The sequence below is a fragment of the Neopelma chrysocephalum genome, unplaced genomic scaffold, assembly GCF_003984885.1.
Source record: "Neopelma chrysocephalum unplaced genomic scaffold, ASM398488v2 Primary Assembly neopelma1_186, whole genome shotgun sequence".
Taxonomy (NCBI): domain Eukaryota; kingdom Metazoa; phylum Chordata; class Aves; order Passeriformes; family Pipridae; genus Neopelma; species Neopelma chrysocephalum.
This window is the reverse complement of record NW_020897848.1, coordinates 100,488-126,277: the sequence shown is the minus strand read 5'-3', so window position 1 is coordinate 126,277 and position 25,790 is coordinate 100,488. Positions and strand designations below refer to the sequence as shown.

The window sequence follows — 25,790 nt, the reverse complement described above, 5'->3', positions numbered from 1 at the left end:
AACACTGACAGGGACAGGGTGCAGGTTGAACACTGAACACTGACAGGCACAGGGTACTGAACACTGCCAGGGACAGGGTGCTGAACACTGACAGGGACAGGGTGCTGAACACTGACAGGGACAGGGTGCAGGTTGAACACTGAACACTGCCAGGGACAGGGTGCTGGTTGACTGCTAACAGAGCCCAGCTCCTCAATGACACTGCAAAGCCTCCTGGCTCTCTGTACCCTGTGTAACATCATACAGCTGGCACAGTTGGCTTTTAGGACCTACTATTAATGAAGCTGCTCTGAAGCAGCAGGTAAATAAAGAATTTCACCCTGGCTAGACCCATGAGGTCATGAAAGGAGTGAGGAGCCTCCCACCTTGACCATCCAATGGAAGATGTCCCCCAGCACAGCAGTTGCTGCACGAGACACAGTGCAAGGGTTGTTCCAGTTGGAGGCAATCTGGCACTAAGGGGAAGTGTAAATCCTGGGGTCATTAGTGCTGCAGTCCCGTGGCTGCTCTGTACCCTCAGCACACCCGAGGTCAGCAGACGATTCCCACACGGAGAGGGAAAATCCGACGCCCTTCCAAAGGGGTCGGCTGTGGGGTTTGCTGTGAGCCCCTCACCTTGCTCCTGGCACAGCTCTCACACAACAGGCTCCAGCAAACACTTTACCTCAACCTGTGTGCAGCAACAGCAGCTGATTATTTCTTGCCTTTCTTAGGTTATACAGGCAGAACCCTGAGGAGTTTCTGGCTTACTCTATGGGAGCTGTGAGAAGCTGTCCACATTTCCCTTGTGTTACAAAGAACAGTTTCCAGGTGGGATGCTTTTGTTTGGCTCATTTTCAAGACCACATAATTTTGAACCTACACCTAAATTTCACTGTCATTAATGAATGCTTAAAGCCAGGGGTTTGATTTGTGCCCAGCTCTAGCCCTTTTCTGGACACCAATCCTTCTTTTTTATCTAATGTAAAGTTTTGGCCATGGAATGTGGACAGAAGGAATCCACACTGCCTGCAGGTACCAAGAGTAACTGGCCAATCTGAAATTTGGCTACGGTACTCACTGGAACACAACAGCTGCTCTTGGCCAGGAGGCTCCTGGGATTTAAATTATTGTACTGCACTTGTGGAAAAAAATAAAACAATGCCTCTGGCAGCTCACGGCCATACCCTGCCAGGAAGCTCTCAGGAGGTTAATTCCAAGGGAGGCTATTCCCCATCATAATGTGCTCCTAAAATGGGACTGAAATTGTATGTCCTATAAATCCAGAGAAACCTACAGACATTTTTCAGGAAGAAGAATTCAGTGAGTTTTGACTGCTTAAGACACCCCAGTGGTGAGATTAAAGTCACTGTACTGTGACTCTACATCCAGAACTGGGAAATGTTTTTGCCCCAATAATCAGACAAAGAAAAGCAACTAGAAAAGGCTTGTGTTGTCATAAATATTTTTTCTGTGCAATTAACTATACACCTTCGAATCAGAAAAGCTGGTGATAATAAGATTATTGGTGATTTAATATTCACGCATAGGTATTTATGTATCTTGAATCTTTGTGAAATAAAAATGATGATCCCATTTTCCCACTTAGGAAAACTGGTGGAGCATCATACCTGTCCATACAGTCTGTCCAACTGTACTGATTTCCCCAGCTGTTTCCTACCAACACCATCAAATATGCAAGTACCACTTTGGGGTTTTTATCTTTTAACTGGGTTGTACATTTGAACTGGAATATCTGCTTCTTTCATTGTTTGGTTCTTAAAAAGCAAAGAGCCCCATTCACCTCTGTAACATGAACTCTCTGCATTGAATTCCCCTCATTGTTATAAATCCAGAGCAAACCCCTGTTGATTTGGTTTAGGTTTCCAGCACCATAAATGGGGGACAGTTTTGTTCGTTGAATATAAACTGAAAAGAAAGTAAATCAAAACATTCTCTGCTCACAATAGGTATTCAAGAAACCTTTTGGGTTGAAACATTACTTTGCTAAGACCTGTTCAGTAGCCTCCATATCAGATTTCCCTATCCAGCTGTCCAGAGGCCCATTAGTGCCTCTCACCATTATCAGGCTCACTCTATAATTAGAACAGCTTAGGCTTTACTTGGGCCTTTTTCAAACCCAGATTTCCCTCCCAGCCGTAGCTGTCATTCAGAAGTACATGAATAGCACCTTTCAAAGTAATTTCAGTTTTACATTATTTTGTGACAAGCAGGAATAAATGCCATTTAAATCAGCAGAGCAGCTCTTTGCATTAAATGATAAATGATAAACACGTTACTTACCCCGAGCGAGACGCTCTCATCTGGCATCTGATTGTGCTCAGACAGGCCCCGAGTCCTTCTCCTTTCCCAGTGACAGTCTTTATCTGCCTCTTCTGTCTGACACAGACCAGCCTGCACTTGCAGGCTTTCTGTCTCCCTGGGAATCTGTGTTGAAAGAACACTTTCCTGCCTGGGAGACGGAGCGCTGGATTCCCTGCTCTCTGCTGCAGCCTGGAAGGATTGTCCTATGGTACTTACATACCTGCAAAGCTCTAGGGGGTTTAACAACTTGAAAAGGTTTCTTCTCAGGCTTTCTGTCAAGGTGCAGACAGTGTGCCGGGCGCTCTCCTGGGGCACGTCCCTGCCCCCCTCCTCCAGCAGCAGGGAGCTTTCCCCCAGCAGGACCCGCTCCGGGGGCTCCGTCATTGTCCCTGGAGCCTGGTGTGTCCCAGCAGCTCCTGAGCCACTGGCAGATGGGTCTGCCTGGGCAGGTGCAGGATCCGTGTGCTCTGCCTTCTCAGCTGAGGAACCTGCAGCCAGGTGACCACTTCCATTAGTCTCTTCTTCACTGCTGGGGGGGTCATTTCCAGGGGCTGCAGATGCAACTGGCACTTCGCTCTTGTCTTTGTCTTTCACACTGGTACTTTTGTCTCGGTGGTGTCCAACAGTGAGAGTCATCTCTGTCTGCAGAGTTGACTGGCTGTACATAGAGGGGTCTCTCCTTACATTTACTCCTTTGAGTGTTGAGTGATGCCCACAGAAGCCAATGGGGGCATCCATAGGCGTAGTGTTATCTGACACTTGGAGCACACAAGGCATTTCACTGAGGAAGTAAGCACACCCATCACACTCCTTACCCAGTTTTAGATCATCTTCATCATCACTTTCCAACAAAAATTGTAATTTCTTTTTCCAGATTTCATCTTCACGCGCTGTCAGCACATCTGAACATTCAAAGTACTCCAGGTCATCATCAGAAAAGTCATCACTTACACTTGGAACTTCCTCTGTATAAATCTCCAGAACAGTGGCAGGATTTGCAGAATCAGCTTTTACAAAATAAGTGGGATTTCCTATGGGAGTATCTGCCTGCTCACTGAGCAGGGAATTCATGGTTAGAGGACTATCCAACCCAGTCTTTTTACACACCTGGACATCTGCCAGAGACTGACCAGATCCAGGGTGTTCCGTGTCAAGGCAACAGTTGTCTGTGTGACAAGTGGTTACATCTGCAGGGTGGGAAGGCAGCTGTGTGCTGCAGTATTCCTCTGCTCTTCCTGCAGTGACAGCGACCAGACCGTTCCAGTGAAGCAGGTCATCACCCTTCTCTGACAAATGCCTTAGGCAGGAAATATTTCCCTGGGATTTAATCAGATTTTTTATATCCATGTTGTCTTCTGTGTTAGGCACGTGTCTGTGGGATTTCTCAAATGGGGACGAGACTTCTGCTTTGCAGAGCTCCTCAAGCAGTAAACGGATGATTTTAGGAGAGTCAGAACCTGGTGAAATCAGCATGGCTCACCCTCACTGGGTGAACTCCTGTGTTTTGTAAAATGTTTCCCATCTTGCTCATTTTACCCTGAGGTCTCCCATGCGCTCATTTAGGACAACAGCAAATTCTGGGGAAGTTTGGTTCTTTGTATCTGGTTGCAGTTCAACAAACGTCATTCTAACCGTCAATAAAGTGCAGATCTTGCTCTGTGCACCTGCAAATAAAAGAAAGCTGAAGTTTAAAATTACTTCTGAAATGGATATAGCTTTTTTCTAGAAGGTGGTCAATTGACACATACTTGCAAGCATTTTCAAAAAAAGAAACCATTATTTAAAAGCCAAGGTCAGACATTAAAGCAGTAACCCCAACCCAGCTGTCTGTGCAATGACAACTAAAGGCAACACACTGCAACTGCCTGCAGTGACCTGTGGCACTGGCACAACAGGAGGCTGTTCCTTGAGCTGGCATCAGAGGGACACGAGAAGGGACAATGTCGGGTTGTGTGACAAACACTTTGACTCCACGTGCACCAAGGAGCACAGACAAACAGCACCTGGCAACCAGACCAGCCTTTCAGAGCTCTGATCACGTTTTGCTTTCCATTTCAACTCTAAGGAATATAAATAATTAACAGAACAAAAATGGAGCAGCAGGGATTAATCTTTTCCTCATCCGTTTTATTACAGTGCCATGGAATTACCCTCCAGCATTCAGCCATCTCCTCTTAAATATGCATTTGCCTAATGTTCCCTGTTGCACTCTTTTTAACTCTGCTCTCATCTTTGCTTTGCAGAAGACCAGATGTCTCTTTCCTCTTTTTCGGAGGGTATAAGTCATTTTAAAAGCATGGTAATTTCCCCAGCTGAAAAGAGCTATGGCAACATGTTATTACTACAGATTGACTCATGAATGGCCTTTACTAAAGCCATTGTACTGCACAGTTATCACTGTCTCAGTTCAGCTGCTCTTTGACATGGAGGGGAAAAGAGCTGACAGATTTCTCCCGATGACAACCGGATTGGATTGTCACACACTGTCAGATCCAACCACAGAAATGAAAGCAAAATAACGTTCCATGAGGAAACCTGCAGGAAGTGATGGTTTTCCATCCAAGACAAAGAGATTTTTTTTTTTAAATCTGGGGAGAAGATAGAAGACATTAGATTTTTAAAAATTCGATTACTGAATTTAGACAGAAACTGCAAAGAGAACTGCTAGTAGGATAGCCTCTCAGCTCCTCAGGGAAACATGTAAGGGTGTTGTAGCTGCTTGTCTCAACTCTTGCTCAGCACACCAGGGATGTTATTTGCTGAACCGGGGCCTGGCTCATGGCAGGAGACAGTGAAGCACAGCTTTGTAGGAGGAATTAAAACATCAGGGTTTAGCAGGTCATGAGAGGAAAGATGCCTATTTTGGATCTCTGATGGTCTGTAAATATATTTTCCATCTCTTACTGATCAGAACCATGGCACTTGTTGGGGAATTTTTATGGTACCCCTTGAGGCAAATTAAACACACGTGTAGCCTAAGCTCAACGCCCTGGAACTGAGGATAAGGGAGAACATGCTTTCTCATTTCAAATTCATGCTTCATCATAATTCCACACTGGCTGTGAAAAACCTATTCGCTACTCATAGGAAAATATTGTCTGAAATTCCACTCTAAATATAAAATTTGACTGCTCAAACTTATTTTCATTAAAATGCCAACGTTTTCCCCAATTTGGAACTTATTTTTATATGTTATTAAAAAGGTTCAATATTTTATCACTTATTTCAGTTGAGAACAAAATATTTTTGAAGAATCACACTTTAACATGGAAGGAACAACACTTAAACAAGGGGTTTTTTTAGTAATAGCCATTTTGCATGTAGTTTCGGGCATAAAGCCACTTCTATTGATTTCAGAAGGAACTGCAGGCTTAATCCCAATGTCACCAAAGAGAAAAAAAATTACTGACAAAACTACACAAATTTGATTAAACGTAAGAAATGGCTATTAATTTTCCTCCCTTGCATCACATTTTTTCCTAATTTATTTAGTTATCACCAAAACACAAATCTTCCTTTGCAGGCAATTTTATATTCACAGAAATTATTTCTACAGAAAGCTCGTGCATTTTACCAGCCCAGTGGTGAATTTGTGTCTTTCTGTGAGGTTCACGTCCTCCAGAGTGGGTGGAAAGAATCCCCTTGATGCCCTCTCAGCAGTTTCTTCTGTTGTTTGCTGTCTATCCATCATGCAATCTCAGTTCTCTGTGCAGCCCTACTCAGCCCACACCCTCAGTCAATAGGATTCCTTCCTATCTCTCAGCTGCACTTGCTCCTCGCTGCCCTTCCCAGGATCTGTGCATCCACCCCCAGGAACTGGCTCCCCTTATCACCACCTCCGGCTCCGGGACCCTCCTGCGCATTCCCACGGCACAATGGGCACCTGATCTGTGCCCACCCCTGGATGGAAACGTGCCATGACCCCCAAAGCCCCCCTGGGACCCGCCTCACACCCACGGCAGCACAAAGGAGCGGGGAGGGAGAGCCTGGGTGAGCCCACACACAGATATCTCTGTGGAACACCACAGGCAATGACACTGATAATTCCACAGTGTTTCACATTCAGAAATATCCTTTCATCTGCTGACACTTTGGTCTCTTTATACCGAGCTGACACGGGGTCAGGGGTACCTGAACACAGCACAAACACCCTGTGCCTCAGAGCACACGGACCATGTCTGCAGGAACTGCTCTGCCCTGGCCACACCAAGTCTGGCAGATCCCTTGGCCTAAACTGGTCAAGGATTAACTTCCACCAAACTTTGGCACTCAGAAGCCCAGTCTTTCCTCTCTGTACACCCGTGCCCGTGAGGAGGATGGGGATGTGTGCATAATGCAGTCTGCTCCCCTGTTCCTGTAGCACTTCTCCAGCAGACACATCCTGGTTAGAAAGTCACTGGAGTATTTGGAGCATGTGCTTTGTTTTTTATTCTGAGCTTCTTGGTCTGAGACAATTAACTCCCCAACTGCCAGCACAGTTTCCTACTATCATCTCCACTCCACGGGCCAAACTTTGGGATCTGGATTTGTTCTTTTGCAAAACAATTATTATCCCCTAGACTATCCTACTAAATGTTAGATTTAGCAACAGCTGCTTCTCCACGTGCCTGGCATATTATATACATTTCCATACCTCCCTTTAGAGAAATGTTACACTGGCAGGTAGCTAAACCACAAAGAAAGCTGGTGGGTACAATTAGACTTCACTTAAGATAGACATGAAAAATCTCCAAACCAAACCACTAATAATCACAGAACCTTTCTTTAAGATGAACAGAAATGGTCACATATTATGCAGATCCAACCAGAAAGCTCGCTGGTATGGACAGAAGGATTTTAGAAATATTGATTAAAGGGACAGAAAGCAGCAAAAGCAGAACAGAAACCACAAAAGAAAAAAAAAAAGCAGAAAGAATCTCCACTAACCACAGGATCCCAAAAGAAGTCTCAAACAGGTAGTGTCTAAAAGGTGGGACGAGGTGGAGCCTCCCAGTGCCCGGGTGTGTATCCCTGGCCCAGCTGGTGCTGGCAGGAGTGCTGCGGGACACTGCCCCTCCCTCCCGAGCCTGGCACAGGCAGGGAACACACGAGGGGTGTAACGGAGCCTGGGCCAGGTCCTCCCTCAGCCCGAGCCTGGCACAGGCAGGGAACACACGAGGGGTGTAAGGGAGCCTGGGCCAGGTCCTCGCGCTGTGCCACCATGGGCCGAGGGCCGCAGAGGTGACTCGCTCTGCACACAGACAGGAGGCTGGCACTGACAGGCTCGCAGGGGCAGGGCTTTGCACCATCTCTGTCAACAAACACTGTTCGACACTCGGCACGAGAAGCCAGACACCACAGAGAAAGTCAAAGCACCCATCTGTGAGAACTATAACAACTAAATCACCTGGCATGGCAAACACAGCTTAAATGAAATATTGCTGCTAACAAAACTGGTGCTTTTGGCACCCCAGCTCCTGGGTTGCTCGTGTTTTATGACTCGGACTCTTGGTTTGCTGAGAAATAAAGATGCCATAGTCCTAATCACTCTAAAAACCTTACAGATCCTGCCCAAAAAGCATTCCAACAACCTCACAGATTCTTTACAGAAATCACTCCAATAACCTCATGGATCCTTCACAGAAATCACTGCAGTGACCTCACAGATCCTGCCCAAAATGACCAACTACAGCACCGTGTGTATCACACACACCCTGCCACCTGGGAAATCTCAGTGTCATGCTCAAATGCCATTATATTCCCAGGTTAATGCTAATTCCCTTGCCATTCTCCCTGGAAATATTTCTCAGATATGCCCTAACTCTCCTGCAGAGCGTTTGCATATGGTTTGTATAGCTGCAACACTCCTCTAAGAAACCAACAGCTGTAATTCCACCCAATCCACATTCCCACCCTGCCAACCATTTTATATTTGGGAATATACACATTTCTTTTACTTCCTCATACAGGGCACCTCTCAAAAGAGATTTTTTTACATTTAACGTTTTTTTTCTTCCAAAGCAGAACAAAACATAGACTTTTCCAGTTATGCAATAAACACAGACATTACACATCCATTTACATGTCTTAAGTGAGGTATTATATTCCCTATATGGAAACACATACAATATATTTATGATCAGAAACATACAACTTTACTTTAAAAAAAAAGCTTCCCATTAATGTTTTGCTGTATTTAAATGCTTATTCTCACATTCTCTCTTTAAGCTTTTCTTTAATAGAAATCAAAGATTTTATTAAAAGTTTTCAGTTAAAAGTTTCATCAACATTGGCACGTTTCTGTGAATTTTCTCAGTTCAGTGCATCCACAAGTTCTGATGGAATCACATTCCACATGAAATTTCTGACTCTGCATTCCCAGCCTATACAAGCTTTCTGAAGTGATTGTGCCAGAACCCATAAAAACATTTCCCAGGTATTGTGATCATGGTTACACATTCTGGGAAATGGTTACAGTACCTTGTAAAAGTTAAAATCTCCAAGAGAGCAGAAACCAGAATTCCAGGGCTCAACCATAACTCTGTGAACTCTGCTCACAACAGGGCTATGGGAAGGACTCACACTGCATTACCTAAACCAACTATCACCAAAATATGTCTTTGCCAAAAACACTGTGATACATTGTGGTTCTTCAACTGCCAGCATCGGAGACTTTTTGACAACTTTTCTGTTGTAGTGCACCACCCACCGTGAACAGCCCCACGGTATAAAAACACCTCAGCTATAATTCACTGGCTAAATGCAATAATAAATGGCTGGCTCTGCCTGCCTCTAACAAAGACCTTAACATGGAGTAATTAAAATAAGCAATCACAGCACAACTCTTAACACTGATCTGTCTTAATCTATTTTTAACACCTGCCAAGCATCTGACCCTGTCAGATTGAGCAATTCATGCAGCCTGAGAATCATCTATTTCTACTAAGTGATCAGATTTTTTTCTCAGCAATGGAAGAAATTTTTACCTACTGAGTATTAGAATATGCAATATATATTTAGAACAAATAAAATGCATTTTTCAGGATACTGGGTATCACACATTCTTCAGAGAAGGAAGCTTGTTTTCATATGATTTTTGTGAGTTTATATTGCTGAGACTTGGTGGAAATAGTACCAGAGTGTAACTTTAGAAACATTGAGCAGAATTCTAAATGCAGTGCATTTAAAAAAAATCAATCTATCAAGATATGGAAAAATTACTATTCTTCAGCAGAAGCAAATAACAAATCCTATTTCCTGTTCAATAATACTACAAATCACTACAGTCATGTAATGCATTAAGAATAACGTAACTTGCCCTTATTCCTTTACTTGTCTTTTACGATCCCCAGGAGAAAAAAGCAGCCGAGTAATGTTTGCAGTCCCACCCCCCTGCCCCCTCAGCCCCAAACGCACACTTACCCACAGGAGCCTTTCTGGGCATTCTAGCAGCAGGCTGGGCCTGGGCTGGGACCTGGTGCTGCAGGACAAAGGACGCTGCATTCGTGCATGTTGTTGGGTCGGGGGTGTTCTGCTGCTGTGACCTCAGGGCAGGGAGTCTGATCCCTCAACAGGTTGACTTTTAAGAGAGACGATTTCATTACATGCAGCAGATGGCTCTTCCTGGGAAAACCTCCACTAGACAGGGAGTTGGCAGTGAGGAGAGGACACATCCTACTGCCATAGAAGTGCACAGGAATTTCCTCGTGGCTGAGAGAGAGAGGAAGTGTTGGCCTTAGCTTTTCGTCCTGAAGCACTGGATTGTTTTTTGGAAAGCTCTGCTAGGCACCTCGGGAACTTCTTACTTGCTGGAGGTTAAGCACACAAAAGTTCTGCTGAGCATGAGAAAATCCACAGTGCCTAACAAGCAGGCTGAGGAGATCAAAGGTGGACAGTGGACTTTTAACAATCACTACACAGAAATTCACCTGTGATTCACATCCCTCAAAGGCAAAAAGGCGAATCCTGAAGTAGGAAAGTATTCCCACTCCTGTTACCCAAGGAGCCAAGTCTCACACAGGAGGAACTTCAATGAATTGCACAAACTGCTCTGAGCTCAAGGGATCTGGAAAAGGCTGAAAAGCAAGTTTTGTGCCAGGATTTTTTTTAAGCATTTTGCAATAATGGCAGCTAAAACTGGTTATGAGATACTACCGTGCTAAATACTTCTTGCTCCCAGTGTTATCTAGACTCAGATAGGAAACTGGTGTGTTCAGCAATAAATATAGCACCTCCAATCACCATCATTCAGGAATAGTAACAGGGATATCTGTTTTATGTAACAGTCTAACAGCCAAAATAACCCCCAAAGAAACGAGAGGCAGCCACATTTGTATCATAAAATAGTCTGGGTTGGAAGAGACCTTTGAGGGTCCTATATTCTACCCCCTGCCATTGGCAGGGACACCTTCCACTAGACCAGATTGCACCAAGCCCCGTCCAACCTGATCCTGAGCACTTCCAGGGATGGGGCACCCAGCACCTCCCTGAACAACCTGAATGCTTGATCACCGATTAAAAGTGTCAGTAAAATTACTTTCTAAGGCACTTCCAGTCCACTTTGAGCAACTTGCAACTCCAGAGAGAGAAGGATTCCCTTCAGATCATTGCCCCACTCATCTGATGTCCATTAGCAGTGATGGAGAGCAGCCACGGGAACATCTCTTTGGGAGGCTCTTCCCAAGCCGTCCCTCCTCTCCCACGCTGAAGGACACAAGGTGCCCGAGCCTTAAGCTGCACACCTGCCTGTGTGGGCACTGGCAGCAGGATGGGAGGAAGCTGTGGCACGGAGAAGAATCCATGGCTGCAGGTGGATGAGGCTGTTTCTCCTCAGGGCGCGACCCCTGCCCTCAGTGTTCTGTGCTTTTTGCCTGCTTTAGGCCCCAGCTCCCGCCTCTCCAACCATGTCCGGCCTTCTCAGGGCCAGCTGCGGACGCTGCAGGAGGTCTGGCCCTGAGTTAACGTTCCAATTTCAAAATGGGTGAAACAAAACCCGCTCGGTTCCCTCACAGTGTCCGCAGGGCCGGGGCGAGGGGGGAAGGCCGTCTCCTGCTCCGCCATGGCGGGGTCCCCTCAGGACGCGGCGGCCGCGCTCCCCTCAGGTGGATCCGCCCCGCCCCGGCCGTCCCGCTCCCCTCAGCCGGAGCCGCCCTGCCCGCCCCGCCCCGGCCGTCCCGTTCCCCTCGGCCAGACCCGCCCGGGCCGCCCCGGCTGTCCAGTTCCCCTCAGCCGGACCCGCCTGGGCCGTCCCGGCCTTCCCGCTCCCCTCAGCCGGCCCCGCCCCGCCCCGCCCCGCCCCAGGTGCCCCGCGCGGCGCTTCCTTCCGGGTGGGCTGTGGCGCGCGCCCGCAGCGATGTCTCGGGGCGCGGCGGGGCCGCTGCCCCTGGGCCGCCTGGCCGAGCCGCTGCTCCGCAGGCTCAGCGAGCTGCTGGACCGGGCGGCGCCCGGCAAGGGCTGGCGGGAGCTGGCGCAGCGAGCGGGGAGCCGGGGCACGGTGCGGCTGAGGTAGGCGGGCGCGGGGAGCGGCGGGGAGCGCTGCACCGCGGAAGCCGCGGTGTCGCTGCGCGGTCCAGGAGTTGGATGTTTTCTCTGTATTTTCCTGTAAAACACTGTGAAGGTCCATTTGATAAGTGGCGGTATCTCGCCCCTAGGTTGGCGCGGCGCTGCGACTTAATGAAAGAAACGTTGATGAATCTCTTTAGTGGGGATACGTAAACTTGCATTCCCTTTCTGTAGCTGTCTTCATGTCCTTATTATCTGAGCTGTTTGCATCTGCTGTGGTTGGAAGTGCATGAAGACTTTACGCTAAAGTTTAAACCAAGAACTTCAGAAGCAGTTAAGTGCGCTGCAGTGATGTGTGATTGGCTGGGCTGCACCTCTCGCTTGTTTGAACAGCTCCTCTAGAATGAGTCTTCCTGCACTTTGAAGTTAGACACTGACTTGCTCTTTACTGCTTCTAAATTAGGCCATGGAAGTGGAGGGTGCTGTACTAGTTTTTCTGCTGATACCTTACAAAGTGAAAATTAGAAGGTTTCTCCATACATTTGGTTAGACTTGCGAGGTACACGCATCTCTTACCTTGTAGCACACAAATAACTAATTCCAGTTTCTGTCCCTGTATAATTTCTGAACTGATGAAACTTGAAGGAAATACTGCAAATATGTCCAAATCAGCAAGGAATTTCCTATCTCTATTTCTTAAAATCTTTTTGTTTGTCTACAGTTGATTGTTAACCCAGCTCCTTTCTGAGCAAAAAGTGTTAAGAAGGTCTGTGCCATGTCCTTCTTGCGTTTCTCCGTAGCCCTTTGGATTTGGAGCAGTGTTCCCTCCAGGTGCTGGAGCCAGAAGGCAGTCCCAGCTGGAGCCTCCTGAAGCTGCTGGGAGACCGTGGGTGCACTGTGGTGGAGCTGGTGGAGTCCTTGCAGGCCCTGGAGCACACAGAGGCTCTCCAGTGTCTCGGCCATGCAGGTCAGTGCTGGGCCTGGGCTTTCGCTGCAGCTCTGGGTTTTACACTGGAAACACTCAAGCAGCTTGTTTTCTGCAGTAGCTAAAAACAGTTCTGATAATTGGTATCCATATGATTATCGAGGTAATTGGCTCACCTGATTCTGAGATTAAAAGTAAGCCGAGTAGATAAACAGCCTTTGAACAGTGCTGTTGTGGACTTGAACTTGGCTGCATGGACATGCAGGGTGGACTCGTATTTGTTCCTAACTTTGCTGTGTGTAAATTCTGTTTTAAAGGTATAAAGATTGTTGTACAGCCAGACTCTCAAGCAGTGCTCTCCGGTCAGGTGGTCAAGCTGTGTTGCTGGGCAACAGGGCACCCATTTGTGCACTACCAGTGGTTCAAGCAGGAAAAAGAGGTAATAGTTGATATAAACAGTGCAGGTTTTTGCAATAGTGAAAATAACAGATAATGACTTTGGATGAGACCTTTTTCTTTCTAAGACTCTTCCCCTTATTTACAATGAGATAATGACCCTAGGAATCTGTTAAAACAATGCAGCAATTCCTTATATTCAAACCACTTCATCCCTGGAGGCTAATTTTGGAATGTGACAGAAAGGAAGCTGTAAGTTTAGTTGTCTCTCAGCTTAGCAATAAGTTTCAAGTAAGTGAAGGAGTTGAGGCTGGTCTTATGGACGTGGAAACAAATATTGTAGTGCTTGATCCTGGTTTAGATTAAACCAATCTAAATTTAATTGGTTTTGGTTCACCTGTGATCCAGGTTCCCCATGGTGATTCTCCAGAGCTGGTTTTGAATCCAGTGAGTGTAAAGGATTCTGGCTTTTACATCTGTCGAGTGAACAGTGACTGTTCTTTCGTGTTCAGTCGGTGGGCACGCCTGGAAGTGTGTGAGCTCCAGGGTACAGCTCATGGTGAGTGGCACAACCACTCTCTTCTGAAACTGTCCTCCTGCTTCCTATGGGAACTTGGGCCTCTGTTGCTGTGCTTAGGTTGTCTCACCCTTTCTTTTCTTTTTTTCTTCCTTTTTGTTTCTTTTAAGGGAGCTTGGTGGGTTTGCCTCAAAACAAACTGTGCATTTGTATTCAGCCTCAGCCACAAAACCTGACAGTGGGGGATGCTTTGGTACTAGAATGTGGAGCTGTTGGAAACCCAATTCCTCGTTACCAGTGGTTCAGAAATGGATTCCCCTTGGCAAATGGGAGCAAAAATGTCTACACAGTGAGTTACTGCAATGGGCCAGCCTTGGGGGCCGATGTGCAACCACCTTGAACTTACCACAGAAAGCTTTCTTGAAGAAAATAATTTCTCCATAGTCTGGGTAACCTCTGGCAGAAGTGCTCGCTCCAAGTGCTTCTTTAGTTTTTACTTTTTCTTGCCTGGGGGCTTAAATGCAAGGCTTGAATACCTGATACAGGTGTTGTCTTGGGCTCTGTCGGGATGACTGGGGTGATACTTGCACAGGTAACTTCTGTGGACGTGGAACATCAAGGGACATACTGGTGTCACGTGTTCAATGACCACGAGGATGGAGACAGCAAGAAGGTGGAAGTCATTATAGGTGAGGAATTTTTCTGTTTGATACAGGGCAGGTGAGGTTGTTGCAAGCAGAATGAATGAGTAGAACATGTTTCAGTGTGTGTGCATGTGCAGGTATTTTCAGGGAACTGAAGAGGAGCAGATCTCTGTATAGCTTCCAGATCTATCTGGGAATACTACTGTGTACCTCAGAAGAACAGTTCTTTCCTAACCTAAGGAATATCTTAGTTTAGTACTCCCAGGTTTCAGTGATGAGTGCTGTACAGTGTTGTGGTCAGGGCAGGTTTGTACTGCTGTAAAATGAGCCAGATTGCAGAGCAGCTTGACAGTGACCTTTGTCTGCCACCTCAGATGCTAACACTAATAACTGAGAGCACTTGTCTTCCAATTTTCCCCCTCCTTAAAACACAAGGAAGGAAAGCAGTGGCAGTGGAGTGCACAGAAGGTAAAGTAAACATTTAGTTGTGAATCAATTTTAAAAAATCAGTGAGGGGACGCTGGGTTGTCAGGTGTGTTGCTGAAAAGCATGTGTGGGTTAAGAGCTTTGGTTTAGTTCAAGGCACTGATGCATGATGCAGTGTTCCTTTTGCATGTGCTTTTGTCTTCTTTGCCTGGATGCCATGATCTAGAGTACAGGAGAAAAACCATACTGCTTTCTCCTGTGGTATTCAAGTGAATGTAAAGACCTGGAGAGGTTTTTGGCTGGGCTCAGGAGGCAACATCCTATACAAGAAAATCTGGAGGTGTTTAGGAACCTGAGTGATCTTAGAGAGCTCCAGTGTCAGCACTCTGTCTGCAAGAGGTGTTTCCAGCAACCTCATTAGGCTGATTTCTGTTCTCCTCTGCATTGCTGCGATGGGGAGGAGGAGGTGTATTATGACCTTTGCTGTTTGCACCATCCCTTGATGGCTGAGCTCCTCAGAGTCTGCAACACAATCTGGGGATCACGTAGAACAGTGTAAGGCTGCTCACAGCAGGCCTGCTCTGAAACATCCCTGGGGCTTCAGACATGGTGAGTTTCTTTTCCGTGGTTTCCAGTGCTCTCAGAATAAAGAGGTGAAACCTGTGGTAGCTTAGAATATTTGAAAATCGTGTCTGAAGTCTTTCTGAATACATGTGGCTTCCCAAAGTAAGATTTCTTGCTCAGGATGTTGCTTTTTCAGCAGTCTTTCAAGCATATCCTCTTCAAAGGGGTGATCCTGATAGCTTGTTCCTTGCTCCTTCAAGCTGCCTGCATGCCTGTGGGATTGGAGTGAGTGTCCCTCCCTTGGTTTTTAGCTCTGCTGTTCTGTAGTGCTGGGTCTAGCATGGCTTCATACATTGCTGGATTTGCTCTTCTCTGTGTGGAATAGACACAAAAGATTACATTTGCAGAAATGCAAAGCCAAAAGTATTTTAGAAAAGTAGCTTGTTTTCTGTGTTCAGCTTTGATTATTAATGGCATGACACTTATATTTTTACTAATAAAAATGTTACTTTTGCTTGTTGTTTAAATTATGATCTTATTGGTGTGTTTCTTTGCAGAAGATTTTAGTGATCTTCAAGAATCAGGTCAGTGATAAGTTTTGAAAAACTTTAGTTTTGCATCTCCATTTTATGTTACAAGTCACTGAAGCCTAGCTGGGTTACAATATGCACTTTACAGTATTTGGATGTGTCTGTAACTAGGAATTGAATAGGGGCAGGTATCATGTTAAGAGCAGCACAGCTTCCTGGGTCCAAAAGGTTGACTTGAAGCATTTAGTGAATTATAGGGGTTCTGTTATCTCTGTAAAATCACCCAAGGCTGGTCTTACTGCACTGCATGTGCACTTATACAAAAGGGAATTATCTTTGCTTTCTTGTCTGTAGTTTCTCTGGGCTCTCAGTTTTAGTACATTGCTGCTTTCTCAGCTGATTAAGGTGAAAAAGATGTAAGGTGTCTGGCTGTAAACAACACAACAACGTCAACAAAACACCCCCAAACCCACCAAAACAAAAGAACCCTTTTTTTTGTGCTAAATTTGTAAGGTGTTGGGCAAACAGTGTCTCTACACTATAGCTGTGGGGAACATGCAGTTCATTTTCTGGTGTTGCAGCTATGACTGCAGTCACTGACAGTGCTCTTTTCATCTCTTTCAAGCAGACCCACAAGAGCTGTCAAGTCACAGACCTGTTGGTGAGTAGATTTGTAGCTGGAACGTGCATTTCCCATCTTGGAAAGGGATTTTGCTGCTCCTGACTCTGCCAGTGCGAGACCTGTGGGGCACGTAGAGAGCTGCAGGGAGGGAGACCCGGGGGCATCTGTACAGTCCTTTACAATGCTTGCTTGCCCTTTCAGGAGTAAACTGTGCTCAGGGCACCAGTATTTTTAGTGCCTCTGGGGAGTGTCTGCAGCTTCTCCTCTGTTTCAGTGTACTGCTTGGGATTCCTTGGCTGGGCCTTAGCCAGTGTGTTGCTCCATCACTTTAAACACTTGGCTGGCTGGAGACAGTGGTGTGGGGATGGTGGGATACAAAGGATTGGTGTCCTGTCTGCCAAGGCAATGCTGTCCCTGCAGGCTCAGCTCTCCCTGTGCCCGGGGGCTGGATGCTCTGATGTTGAGCTGCAGCTCATGAGGAGATGGAGAGCACGTGTGCTACAAAGAGCAGTTGCTGGGGGCTTTGAATCTTTCCTTTGCACTGGAGACTTGGCTGTGGGCAGGCACGTTGTCCTGTCGATGCTAAACCAGGTGGAAAGGCTGCTGGCCTCTGTCCAAGCTGCTCCACTCTTTCAGGTCCATCAGTGTGAGGGGGAGTTTAGGTTCTCCCTCTCATGCTGGTAAGGTTGTTTTTTTTGAGGTAAGAAGAGAGTTGAGCTGTATTATTGATGTAGGATGGCTTTTGAAATCACATAAAATATTGTGCCTGGAAATATTGTGCCTGGATACTCTTTTCTCTTTGGAAGATCTTACTTTTAAAGGTAGTGACTCCTGGAATATATAAACGTGACGTTTTTTTTTCTCCCTGTATCTTGGCAGCCACAGACAAGGTGGCTCTGTTAATAGGAAACATGAGCTACTGGAATCATCCCCAGCTCAAGGCTCCCATGGTAGATGTCTATGAACTGACCAGTTTGCTAAGGCAGCTGGATTTCAAGGTCGTTTCTTTACTGGATCTTACTGAATCTGAGATGCGAAACGCAGTGGATGAATTTCTGCTTCTCCTGGACAAAGGAGTATATGGTAAGAACACGCAAAATCCCTTCTGAAGTAGGTCAGTGTTGTATGTATCAACTACACAAACATCTGGTATTTACCTCTGCCAGCTCTCTACATGTGATGGCCAAACAGCCCTCCTGGTAAATAGGATGTGTGCAGAATGGGAAGAGTAAGTGAAAAGCACCCACCAGCATAGCCTTTGACTTGGCTTAAAATGTTTTTGTTTCTTTACTTTTAGAACAGATCAAAGGCTTGAACTCTTTTCTTTAACCACACCTAAAACTGCAGTGCACTCTCTGGTGGAATTGATGCACAGAGCAAAAGCCTTCGTGTCTTGCATGGAAAAGGCCAGGAATGATCTGGTTGGGAGTGTAAGAAAAGTTCTTCTGTGGGCTTTGAGTTTTCAGCTGACTGCCACTATTTTGTCATTTTTCTAAAGATTGTATAAACTCCTTGAGAAATGACTTAGAACAGAGAGCAAAAAGTTTTGCCAGTGTCCCTATTTAAATTGCAGAATTCCTGTAGTAAAGCCCATTCACGAAAACATTATTTGATCCTTTTTTGGAACACAAGGTCAGATTATTTGCTATCATGACTTTTTTACGGATGTGTTACCTGATGCTCTGTCTGAGCAGCACTGGCTGCTCTGACATTTGGGTGTTTATGTCTGAGCCAAAAGCTGCCTGACTCGAAGCCTCAGTCTGGCAGGAGTGTCCAGGCTTTCTGAGAGCACTCTGCTTTTTTACTCCCTGGGGAATAGATGTGCTGCTACATTTGGGACTCTTGCACCTTCTCAATTTTTTTCTGTAATTGTTGTCATGAATGTAGAAAATAAAGCCCAGAAAGGCTTTAATGGGTTTCTCAGCAGCACCACATGAAAGCTCTTACACAACATATTTTTGCAGTCGTGCATTTCCAGCCACTTGGTGTAAAAGGTAAGAGGAGCAGTTTTTCAGTGGTGTTTGGCAATAACTGCTTCAATTTAAATGGTCACTTTATCCTCTCTGCATAGTGGCTATTAATGGCTTAAAGCCAATAAAAGGTGCTGTCAGTGCACAAATAGGTAATGATTTATTGCATTTCTAGTGGGCATAGCTTCAAATAGAAGAGGCCCAGTGGCTGCCGCTGTCTGGTCCCTGTTACATGTATTGCTGATGCCTGCTAAGTTGTGTAATTCTGGCCAACTGCCAGGAAAGTGGCATTTCAGATCCTGCTCCTTAAGGGCAGGAGTGGTAAACAAAGTGATGATGATTGCCTCCTCTGATGTCTTAGTTTGTGCCGTGCTAAATGTGGGGTGCAATTAACATTGTATTCCACACAGGGTAAGAGCATAGACCCGTATGTTTTAAAGGCTACAAATATTTAGGCTGCTTTCTTTTTAAAAGAGAGAGAGAGAGGCAGATATCACTTAAATGCTGACGTCTCTGAGGAACTTGAGCCTACTTAAAATTGTTGTGGCTGAGTCTCTGTTGAGCCCCTCTGAACATGTTGGCTCCACTTACCCCGGGTATGCACAGATGGATTTCTGAGCTCAGCACGGGCACTGCTGCAGGTACTCGTCCCACAGCACAGTCACCTGCCAAGGATAGCAAAGGAGTGTAGTCAGTCCAGTGACTTATGGAACAGACACTCAGATTTCCAGTCAGCCTAAATTGTCACATTTCTGTTGACTTTGTTCAGCTGAGCACTATATACTGTATATGTTGCAGAGCTGGCCCATAGACTGCTCTGTATAGATAAATGAAAAGTCTTTTTAAAAGATGGAATTTGCATCATTAAGGAAAACCAGCACTGGGAACAGGCAACAGGAAAATCAAATTTAATCATACAAGCTTCTCTTAACTGCATTTTTTGGCAGTGGAGGTTATTAATTCTAAGAACATCTAATCTTACTGCAAATTGATATGACTAATACTGGACATCTTTATTCATATAAGTAAAATCTAAGCCCTGGCTTGCAGTTTCCTTTTTCAGGGTTCAGAAAAGCTTTCTTTAATTCCGCGGCATGTTTGGGTTTTTTTTCCTACAAAAATATTTCATGTTTTATTGAGGATTTTAAATCTTAAAATGTTGTAGACTGTTGTATACTGGCAAGTGAGGGAGATGATGGCAGGATAATCGTTTCTGGCTAGGAAAGCACACAAAGAATTGGTTTGTTTAGTAGACCCAGAAGTAACCCAGTCTGTAACTAAGAGATGTAGCTGCAATCAATTGAACATGAGCTGCTGGTAGTTTGGTAATGGGGATGTGCTCTGGAGTCCTACCAAACTATTCAGCAGGGTTTTTTTCTGTCTACAAAATCTGCAGAGTTACTGCTGCTCAGAGCTTTGTAATTGCACACGTGGAGAAGATGTTTTACAGTTGGCACATTTCCTTGTTCCCATCTGTGAGTTACACATCATACCTAACAGACTATTTCTGTTAGAGGTCATAACTACTTAAAGCATTTAAGAGTATTTAACTCGGTGTGTTTGATGCAAATATCTAATTGATTCTATTGCATGTGTGATATTTGCTTTTATTTTAATTCATTGTGTCTGTGTGTTGTGGAGTCGATGTGAATGTGGCTCCCCTCTGCCTCCCCTCCCTTCCTGTGTTAACAAAAGCACATTGATATTAAAACCCCAGCTTGGAGCGGCTTGAATGATGTCAGTCCCGCTGTGCATGAGGAGTTTGACACGCTGAGATGTGCAGGAGTGCTCCCGTGTGCTCACCCTGCCCTCAGTCCCACCTGTTCTGAACTCAGGTCTGCTGTACTACGCTGGGCACGGCTACGAGAACTACGGGAACAGCTTCATGGTTCCCGTGGATGCTCCCAACCCCTACCGGGCAGCCAACTGCCTGTGCGTGCAGGACATCCTGCGCAGGATGCAGCAGAAGCACACGGGGCTCAACGTCTTCCTGCTGGACATGTGCCGGAAAAGGTATGGCCTCCATTCCTGCTGGATATGTGGCAGAAAAGGAATCACCTCCAGGGTGAGGGGGGAGCTGACAGCAAGTGTTCAGGGATGGCTTTGCTTCCCAAGAGAAGGAATAATGACTCAAGTTTGGGGAACCGACTGTGAGGTTGGCTTTCTGTCCCCGTGCCTCCTGATTCGAATGACATTTATTTCTTTTTTTCTGTTGTTGCTTAAAAGTTATGAACCATTGGTCTGATTAGATAAAAGTGAAATTGGGCATCTTAAAGGAGGAACATGACCCTTTCCCCTTGCACCATTATCCGTCTTCATTACAGGAGGAAGGAGAATCCCTGTGATCAAAGGCATGTTAATTTGGCAGAAGGGCTCAAGTGAAGTGCTTATTTTAGACCTCTTCAGAGCCATGGATTTTGCTTTTATGCTGGGGATGTTGTATCTTTATTTAGAGCTTAAAACCCAACTGATTTTGGGGTTTTTCTAAACAAAGTACTGTGTTCTTCCCATGTTGAGAAACTGCGATGCCCAATTAAACTTGCACTTGAAATCAGCTCTTCAGTCAGCACTTCTGGCAATTGGTCTCTCAGGAATGTTTCATAACAGAAAAATGCTGGTGCCTTAGTGTCTGTGGAGCCTCTAAACTTCAGTGCTAATGAAATGCCCGTGACCCAATTCAGGTTCACAATCTGCTATCCAAGTAGAAAATCCATCTACGTAAGCCTTGTGCTCACTATGCAGAGACCGTGGTGGAGGGGGGAAGAGTTAGAAAAAAATCATAGCTTTTGGTATAACCTAAAATGGGCAGTTATCAGAAGTGGGGTTTGCAGAGATTGTGGACCGACTCTGCTAGTTACTATAACATGATGGTGCTGAGTTTTGCCTTTTAGCAGTCAGGATTCATTCCAGAACTGTAGGAGTGAAACAAATTCCTGGCTCTGAGCTGTGCTTTTCTGGTATTTTGAATTTGTTACCTTTATTAGTTCTCAAACTTTCTTGTGTTTCCACTTATTGCAGAAACGAATATGATGACACAGTTCTTATCTTGGATGCTCTGAAGGTTACAGCCAATATTGTTTTTGGATATGCAACGTAAGGAAATTTTTCTTCTTCTGTGCCACAGAAGTGAGCACTGAAATTGTACAGCTGCCCTTTTCCAGAACAGTACTGTGGTGTTAAACCTCGGGCAGTTTGCAAGTTAAGTGCAAAAGCTGCTGAATAGAAATAGTCAAGAGCTTTCATAAAATCTTCAGTGATAAATTGAAGCTCCTCATATGAGGAGTTTGATAAACAGCTCTGGTGTGTGATGCCATTGTGAGGGAAACCTTCTGTGAGCTGCTTGCAGGGGAACACAAAGAGCAGGTTGGCCTTGGACACAACCTGGTTCTCAAATTGTAGTAAACTCCTTTCCCCGTTCCCAACACAACTTTCCTCCTTACCATGCAGATGTTTCAGTGTTTTTTCCTTGTCTGATGCTGGTGATCTCACAGGTGCCAAGGAGCAGAAGCTTTTGAAATTCAGCAGTCGGGGTTGGCCAATGGCATCTTCATGAAGTTCCTGAAGGAGCGTTTGTTAGAAGACAAGAAGATCACTGTTCTGCTTGATGAGGTTGCAGAAGGTGAACTCCAGCTTACTGCACTAACAGTCTCCTCAGCCTGCACTGCTGAAAACAACTTTGCTTACATGTTCTTCCTCTCATGGTGAATGTGCTACACTACTTAAAGCTCTTTCTTGTTGTGTTTTGGTCAAATAGCAGCTTTTATCAACAAGCAGCTGCTACTGGGCAGCATATTAACAATGTTCTTGGTGTTATAATGGGATCTGGGCTTCTTTAATAGTGTGCAGTTTTATACTTTAGTGAACCTTATTTGTTCTGAGTGTCTTTCCTTATGGAGGTTTGAATTGTCCATCAACAAAAATGCTCTTCTGTCCTGTGGTTCCAGCTGCTTGTGGTAGTCCAGTCACTTGCAAGTTAGTGATGCTGTTAAATAAACAATATTGGGCCCTTTATCAATGCTTAAAATACTCCCCTTGCCCCCAGTCCTTTAGAAATCTGACTGGAATTATTCACATTCTTGAAATCAGTCACTCTAATTCGGCCCTTCCCCACTCAGAGCTGTGATACTGCTTGAGCTGGCTTTGAGGAACAGGGGAGGGTGTTGCCCAGGCCCCATGTGAACCCTCAGGGCCCTGCAGCAGCAGGAATGCTGCCTTGGCCTTCAGGGAAGGAAGAGCTGAGCAAGGCATACTTGTAAAACTGCAGCTTTGGATGGATGTGCTGGTGCTGGCACAACCACAGCAACCGCACAACGCTGCAGCGGGGGACTTCATTCAGTTGGAATGGCAGCAGCACGGATTTTGAAAGAACCTGTATGCACCTTACTTTTAGATATGGGCAAGTGCCCCCTGACCAAGGGCAGGCAAGCCCTGGAGATCCGCAGCAGCCTGTCGGAGAAGAGGGCACTGACTGACCCCGTGCAGCAAAGCACAGCCTCGGCAGAGTCGCTGGCACGGAACCTGCAGTGGGCCAAGGCTCATGGTATGGGACACTCTGCTCTCACATGAGCATGGGATGGGACACTCTGCTCTCACATGATCCTGCTGCCAGGGTGGGAGAAGTGAGAGCATGTAGTGTTGAATGGAAATGGAAGAAATTCAGATTTATATCTGAATTTTCATTAGTATGTTCAGTAGGAAATCTTTGTGTTTGGGTTTACCCTTACATGAGAGAGGAATGAACAAGGTGACATGGAGAATTCATCTGGAGTGAGTATATTTAAAACCACTGGAGGGGACACTTACAGGATGTCTGCCTGCTGGGACAATAGTTTATGTGTCTAACAATGACACTTCTTCTAAGACATTGATCTCATTCAAAAGTCATCACCTAAAATAGGCAGGCAAACTGGATGGTAAGTGTGCATGAGATGAAAAGGAGTTTTCAGTGTATACAACTAAGAAAAATAAGGATGAGATGAGTTGGAGGCTTTGTAGGCTTCTTTTAACAAAGGCAGTGCAGTTTAAGATCTTTTACCTTATATACCTAAAGTTGTGGGAGTACATCTTCACATTGCTTTGATAGACTGGGCAGAGGGTTGGGGTGGCATTTCTAAGACAGCTCTTCCACAGATGCAGGTATTTATTTGTGAAATCACGCCCTTAATTCTTGTTTGTTAAATGATTGAAAAAGCCTAGAAACTATTTTAGAAAAACAGAAAATGCATATGCTGAGTTATATTTAGACTGCAATGATGTGTTATTCACAGAGCTTCCAGAAAGCAGGTACCTTGATTTTGAGTGTGGTGTTCAGATCCAGCTGGGGTTTGCAGCTGAGTTCTCCAACGTCATGATCATCTACACAAGGATAGTGAGGAAGCCCCCAGAAATGGCTCTTTGCAGAGCCCACGTCACAGACTTTGCTCTCGTAAGTGCTTCCTCTTGGTCCCTTGTCATCCTGCTCCACTGAAGTTGGAAATTTCCTGTTCCATCCCTGTCAAACTGCGTCTTTTGTAATAAAATGGGTCCAAACTGTTGAAACTTCTGAAACTGAAATAAGTAATGGTTTATGATCTACAAATTCTGTACCTTCAATTAAGTTCTCGTTTCTTTCTTGCAACAGGACCTGGATGTGGATCCTAAATTGGCTAATAAAGGAACTCCTGAGGAAACTGGAAGCTATTTAGTATCAAAGGACCTTCCCAAACACTGCCTTTACACCAGGCTGAGTTCACTGCAAAAACTAAGGGTTAATATATATTATTCCTCACCTGTTTGTTCAGATAACTGCCACTAATCATGTTGCTTTGCAGTTCTGTTGAAGCAGCTGTGTATTGTCTGCACAGTAAGTTCTTTGGAGGGAAGCAATGGCTAATAGCACAGTTTAGTGACTTTAATTCTGTAGCTGAAAAGTAAAAGCCAGGGAATTGATGCATATGCAATCCTGAAACCAGCATGCAAGGCCCTCTGTATTTTCTTGGCCAAGGTGGTTGTTTTTGTGAAGATGATCTGTAGCACACTCTGAGGGTGTTCTTATGCACTGCAGTTCAGGAAGAACATGGCCTGAAGCAGACCTGCCTCTCACAGAGTCATTAGTAGGAGATGAAAGTGTTGTGTATCATCAGCCAGTGCTCCTGGGCATGCAGTTTTTGGAAGGTTCTCCCTTCAGCAGGCTGGGGCACTGTGAAGTGTCTCTCTGTATCTTTGTGTCATGAGCACCTGCCACCTCTTCTTCAGTGCTTTTGGCAGCTGAGGTAACATAAGTGCTTCTAGAATTACAGGCTGTCCTGTGAGCAAGTACTGACCAAAAGAGGTCCTCAGTAAACAAGTCTTCCCAGTGTGTGTCCTCAGCTCCTAAAAAGGTTGCTCTTCCCCAGGGGACCAGGCCTCTCAAAGGGTTTCCTACAGTGTTTATTTGGATTGGAAGCATAACTTGTTGTCTCCCCCCTTTCCTCTTTTACAGGAACACTTGATCTTCACTGTTTGCTTGCACTATGAGTATTCAGGAATAGAAGATACAATGGATGAAAGAAAGGAAGTTAATGTTGGGAAGCCCCTTATTGCTAAATTAGGCCTTCATCATGGATTCAAAACCAGTAACTGTCCCCATACCTGCTGCATGGCTGGTTATCCTTTTCATAATTCAATGGAATCGAGTCTTAGAGGGGCAGCTGAATACTACATCCCCAGCCACTGCCAACCAAATTCCTGTCCAGGTGTTTACCACCCAAACTGTACTTGCTCAGCCAGCATCACACAGCCAGAGGCATGTTCCTGCAATGGGACTTCCAGGATATTGGCTTCAAGACATGAAGTATGGAATTACTCACCCACTGTGGAAAAGAGTAATGTACCAGTAGAGACCACTGATGACACTGTTGAACTGGAATTCCTTCTCTCTGACAGCCTCAGCTTCTCTGAACAGCAGTAGCTGGGATGTGTTTGGAACAGACCTCCACAGAGCTCTGCAGGGTGCCTGCTGGGTAAAAATAACCTGTTATCCTGAGAGTCCTGCAACTGCCTCTTTGGCTCCAGAAGAGCATCTGCCCCGTGGAACTGTCCACTAGGAGATTTCAGGGCTGCTGTTGCTCTCTCTGTAGTTACAGCTTTGGTTCATGCATCAGCTACTTCTCCTCATTCTGTCAGCTAATTAGGAGCTTTGGCAGCTCCCATACATTAAGTTTCTGGGCCATGTTCACCTTGACATAAATTCCTGACTGCTGCAGGGATGAGGCGTTTCAGTATCGCTCCTTCCTTGCGCAGAATTTTAATTCAGGCGGAGTAAGATCCGCTCGCTTTTTAGAGTGCAGCATTTTGAGCACCAAGGTGTTTGCTGTGAACAGGAGATACTTTAAAGTATCAGGTGTGGGGGAGGACAGGTTGGCAATTTGAGGGAGTTGGGTTTATTTTTTTTA

General features: G+C 45.5%; 2 protein-coding genes across 3 annotated transcripts in view; one reads left to right on the top strand and one right to left on the bottom strand.

Moving 5' to 3' along the window:
- The window catches only part of ALPK2 (alpha kinase 2), a 34,715-nt gene extending 12,144 nt beyond the window's left edge, over nt 1–22,571 (bottom strand). Inside the window, exons 1-2 of one of the 2 annotated variants that reach the window (XM_027702453.1) lie at nt 22,560–22,571; nt 2,284–3,968 (exon numbers count right to left, since the gene is read on the bottom strand). In XM_027702453.1, coding sequence (XP_027558254.1) covers nt 2,284–3,777 — 1,494 coding nt within the window. In that variant the 5' untranslated portion in view covers nt 3,778–3,968; nt 22,560–22,571. Of the gene's footprint in view, nt 1–2,283; nt 3,969–22,559 lie in introns of those variants that run through there. The other variant, XM_027702454.1, reaches the window with a different exon arrangement.
- Nucleotides 11,636–25,789, top strand: MALT1 (MALT1 paracaspase). Its single transcript, XM_027702456.1, has 17 exons — nt 11,636–11,787; nt 12,585–12,751; nt 13,027–13,148; nt 13,514–13,664; nt 13,793–13,971; nt 14,215–14,311; nt 14,702–14,734; nt 15,814–15,840; nt 16,412–16,447; nt 17,288–17,491; nt 20,214–20,391; nt 21,397–21,471; nt 21,870–21,997; nt 22,769–22,918; nt 23,646–23,803; nt 23,999–24,124; nt 24,839–25,789. Exons 1-17 carry the CDS (start codon nt 11,636–11,638, stop codon nt 25,304–25,306), a joined length of 2,451 nt encoding a protein of 816 aa, XP_027558257.1. The 3' UTR covers nt 25,307–25,789.
- The last annotated feature ends 1 nt before the right edge of the window (nt 25,790 follows it).

What these genes read in the sequence shown, in the direction of transcription:
- MALT1 (XM_027702456.1), top strand. Translation starts at nt 11,636, where the DNA reads ATGTCTCGGGGCGCGGCGGGGCCGCTGCCCCTGGGCCGCCTGGCCGAG. An exon ending in CGGGGCACGGTGCGGCTGAG is followed by an intron (nt 11,788 to 12,584) that starts GTAGGCGGGCGC and finishes GTTTCTCCGTAG; the next exon opens with CCCTTTGGATTTGGAGCAGT. An exon ending in GCAGTGGGCCAAGGCTCATG is followed by an intron (nt 22,919 to 23,645) that starts GTATGGGACACT and finishes TGTTATTCACAG; the next exon opens with AGCTTCCAGAAAGCAGGTAC.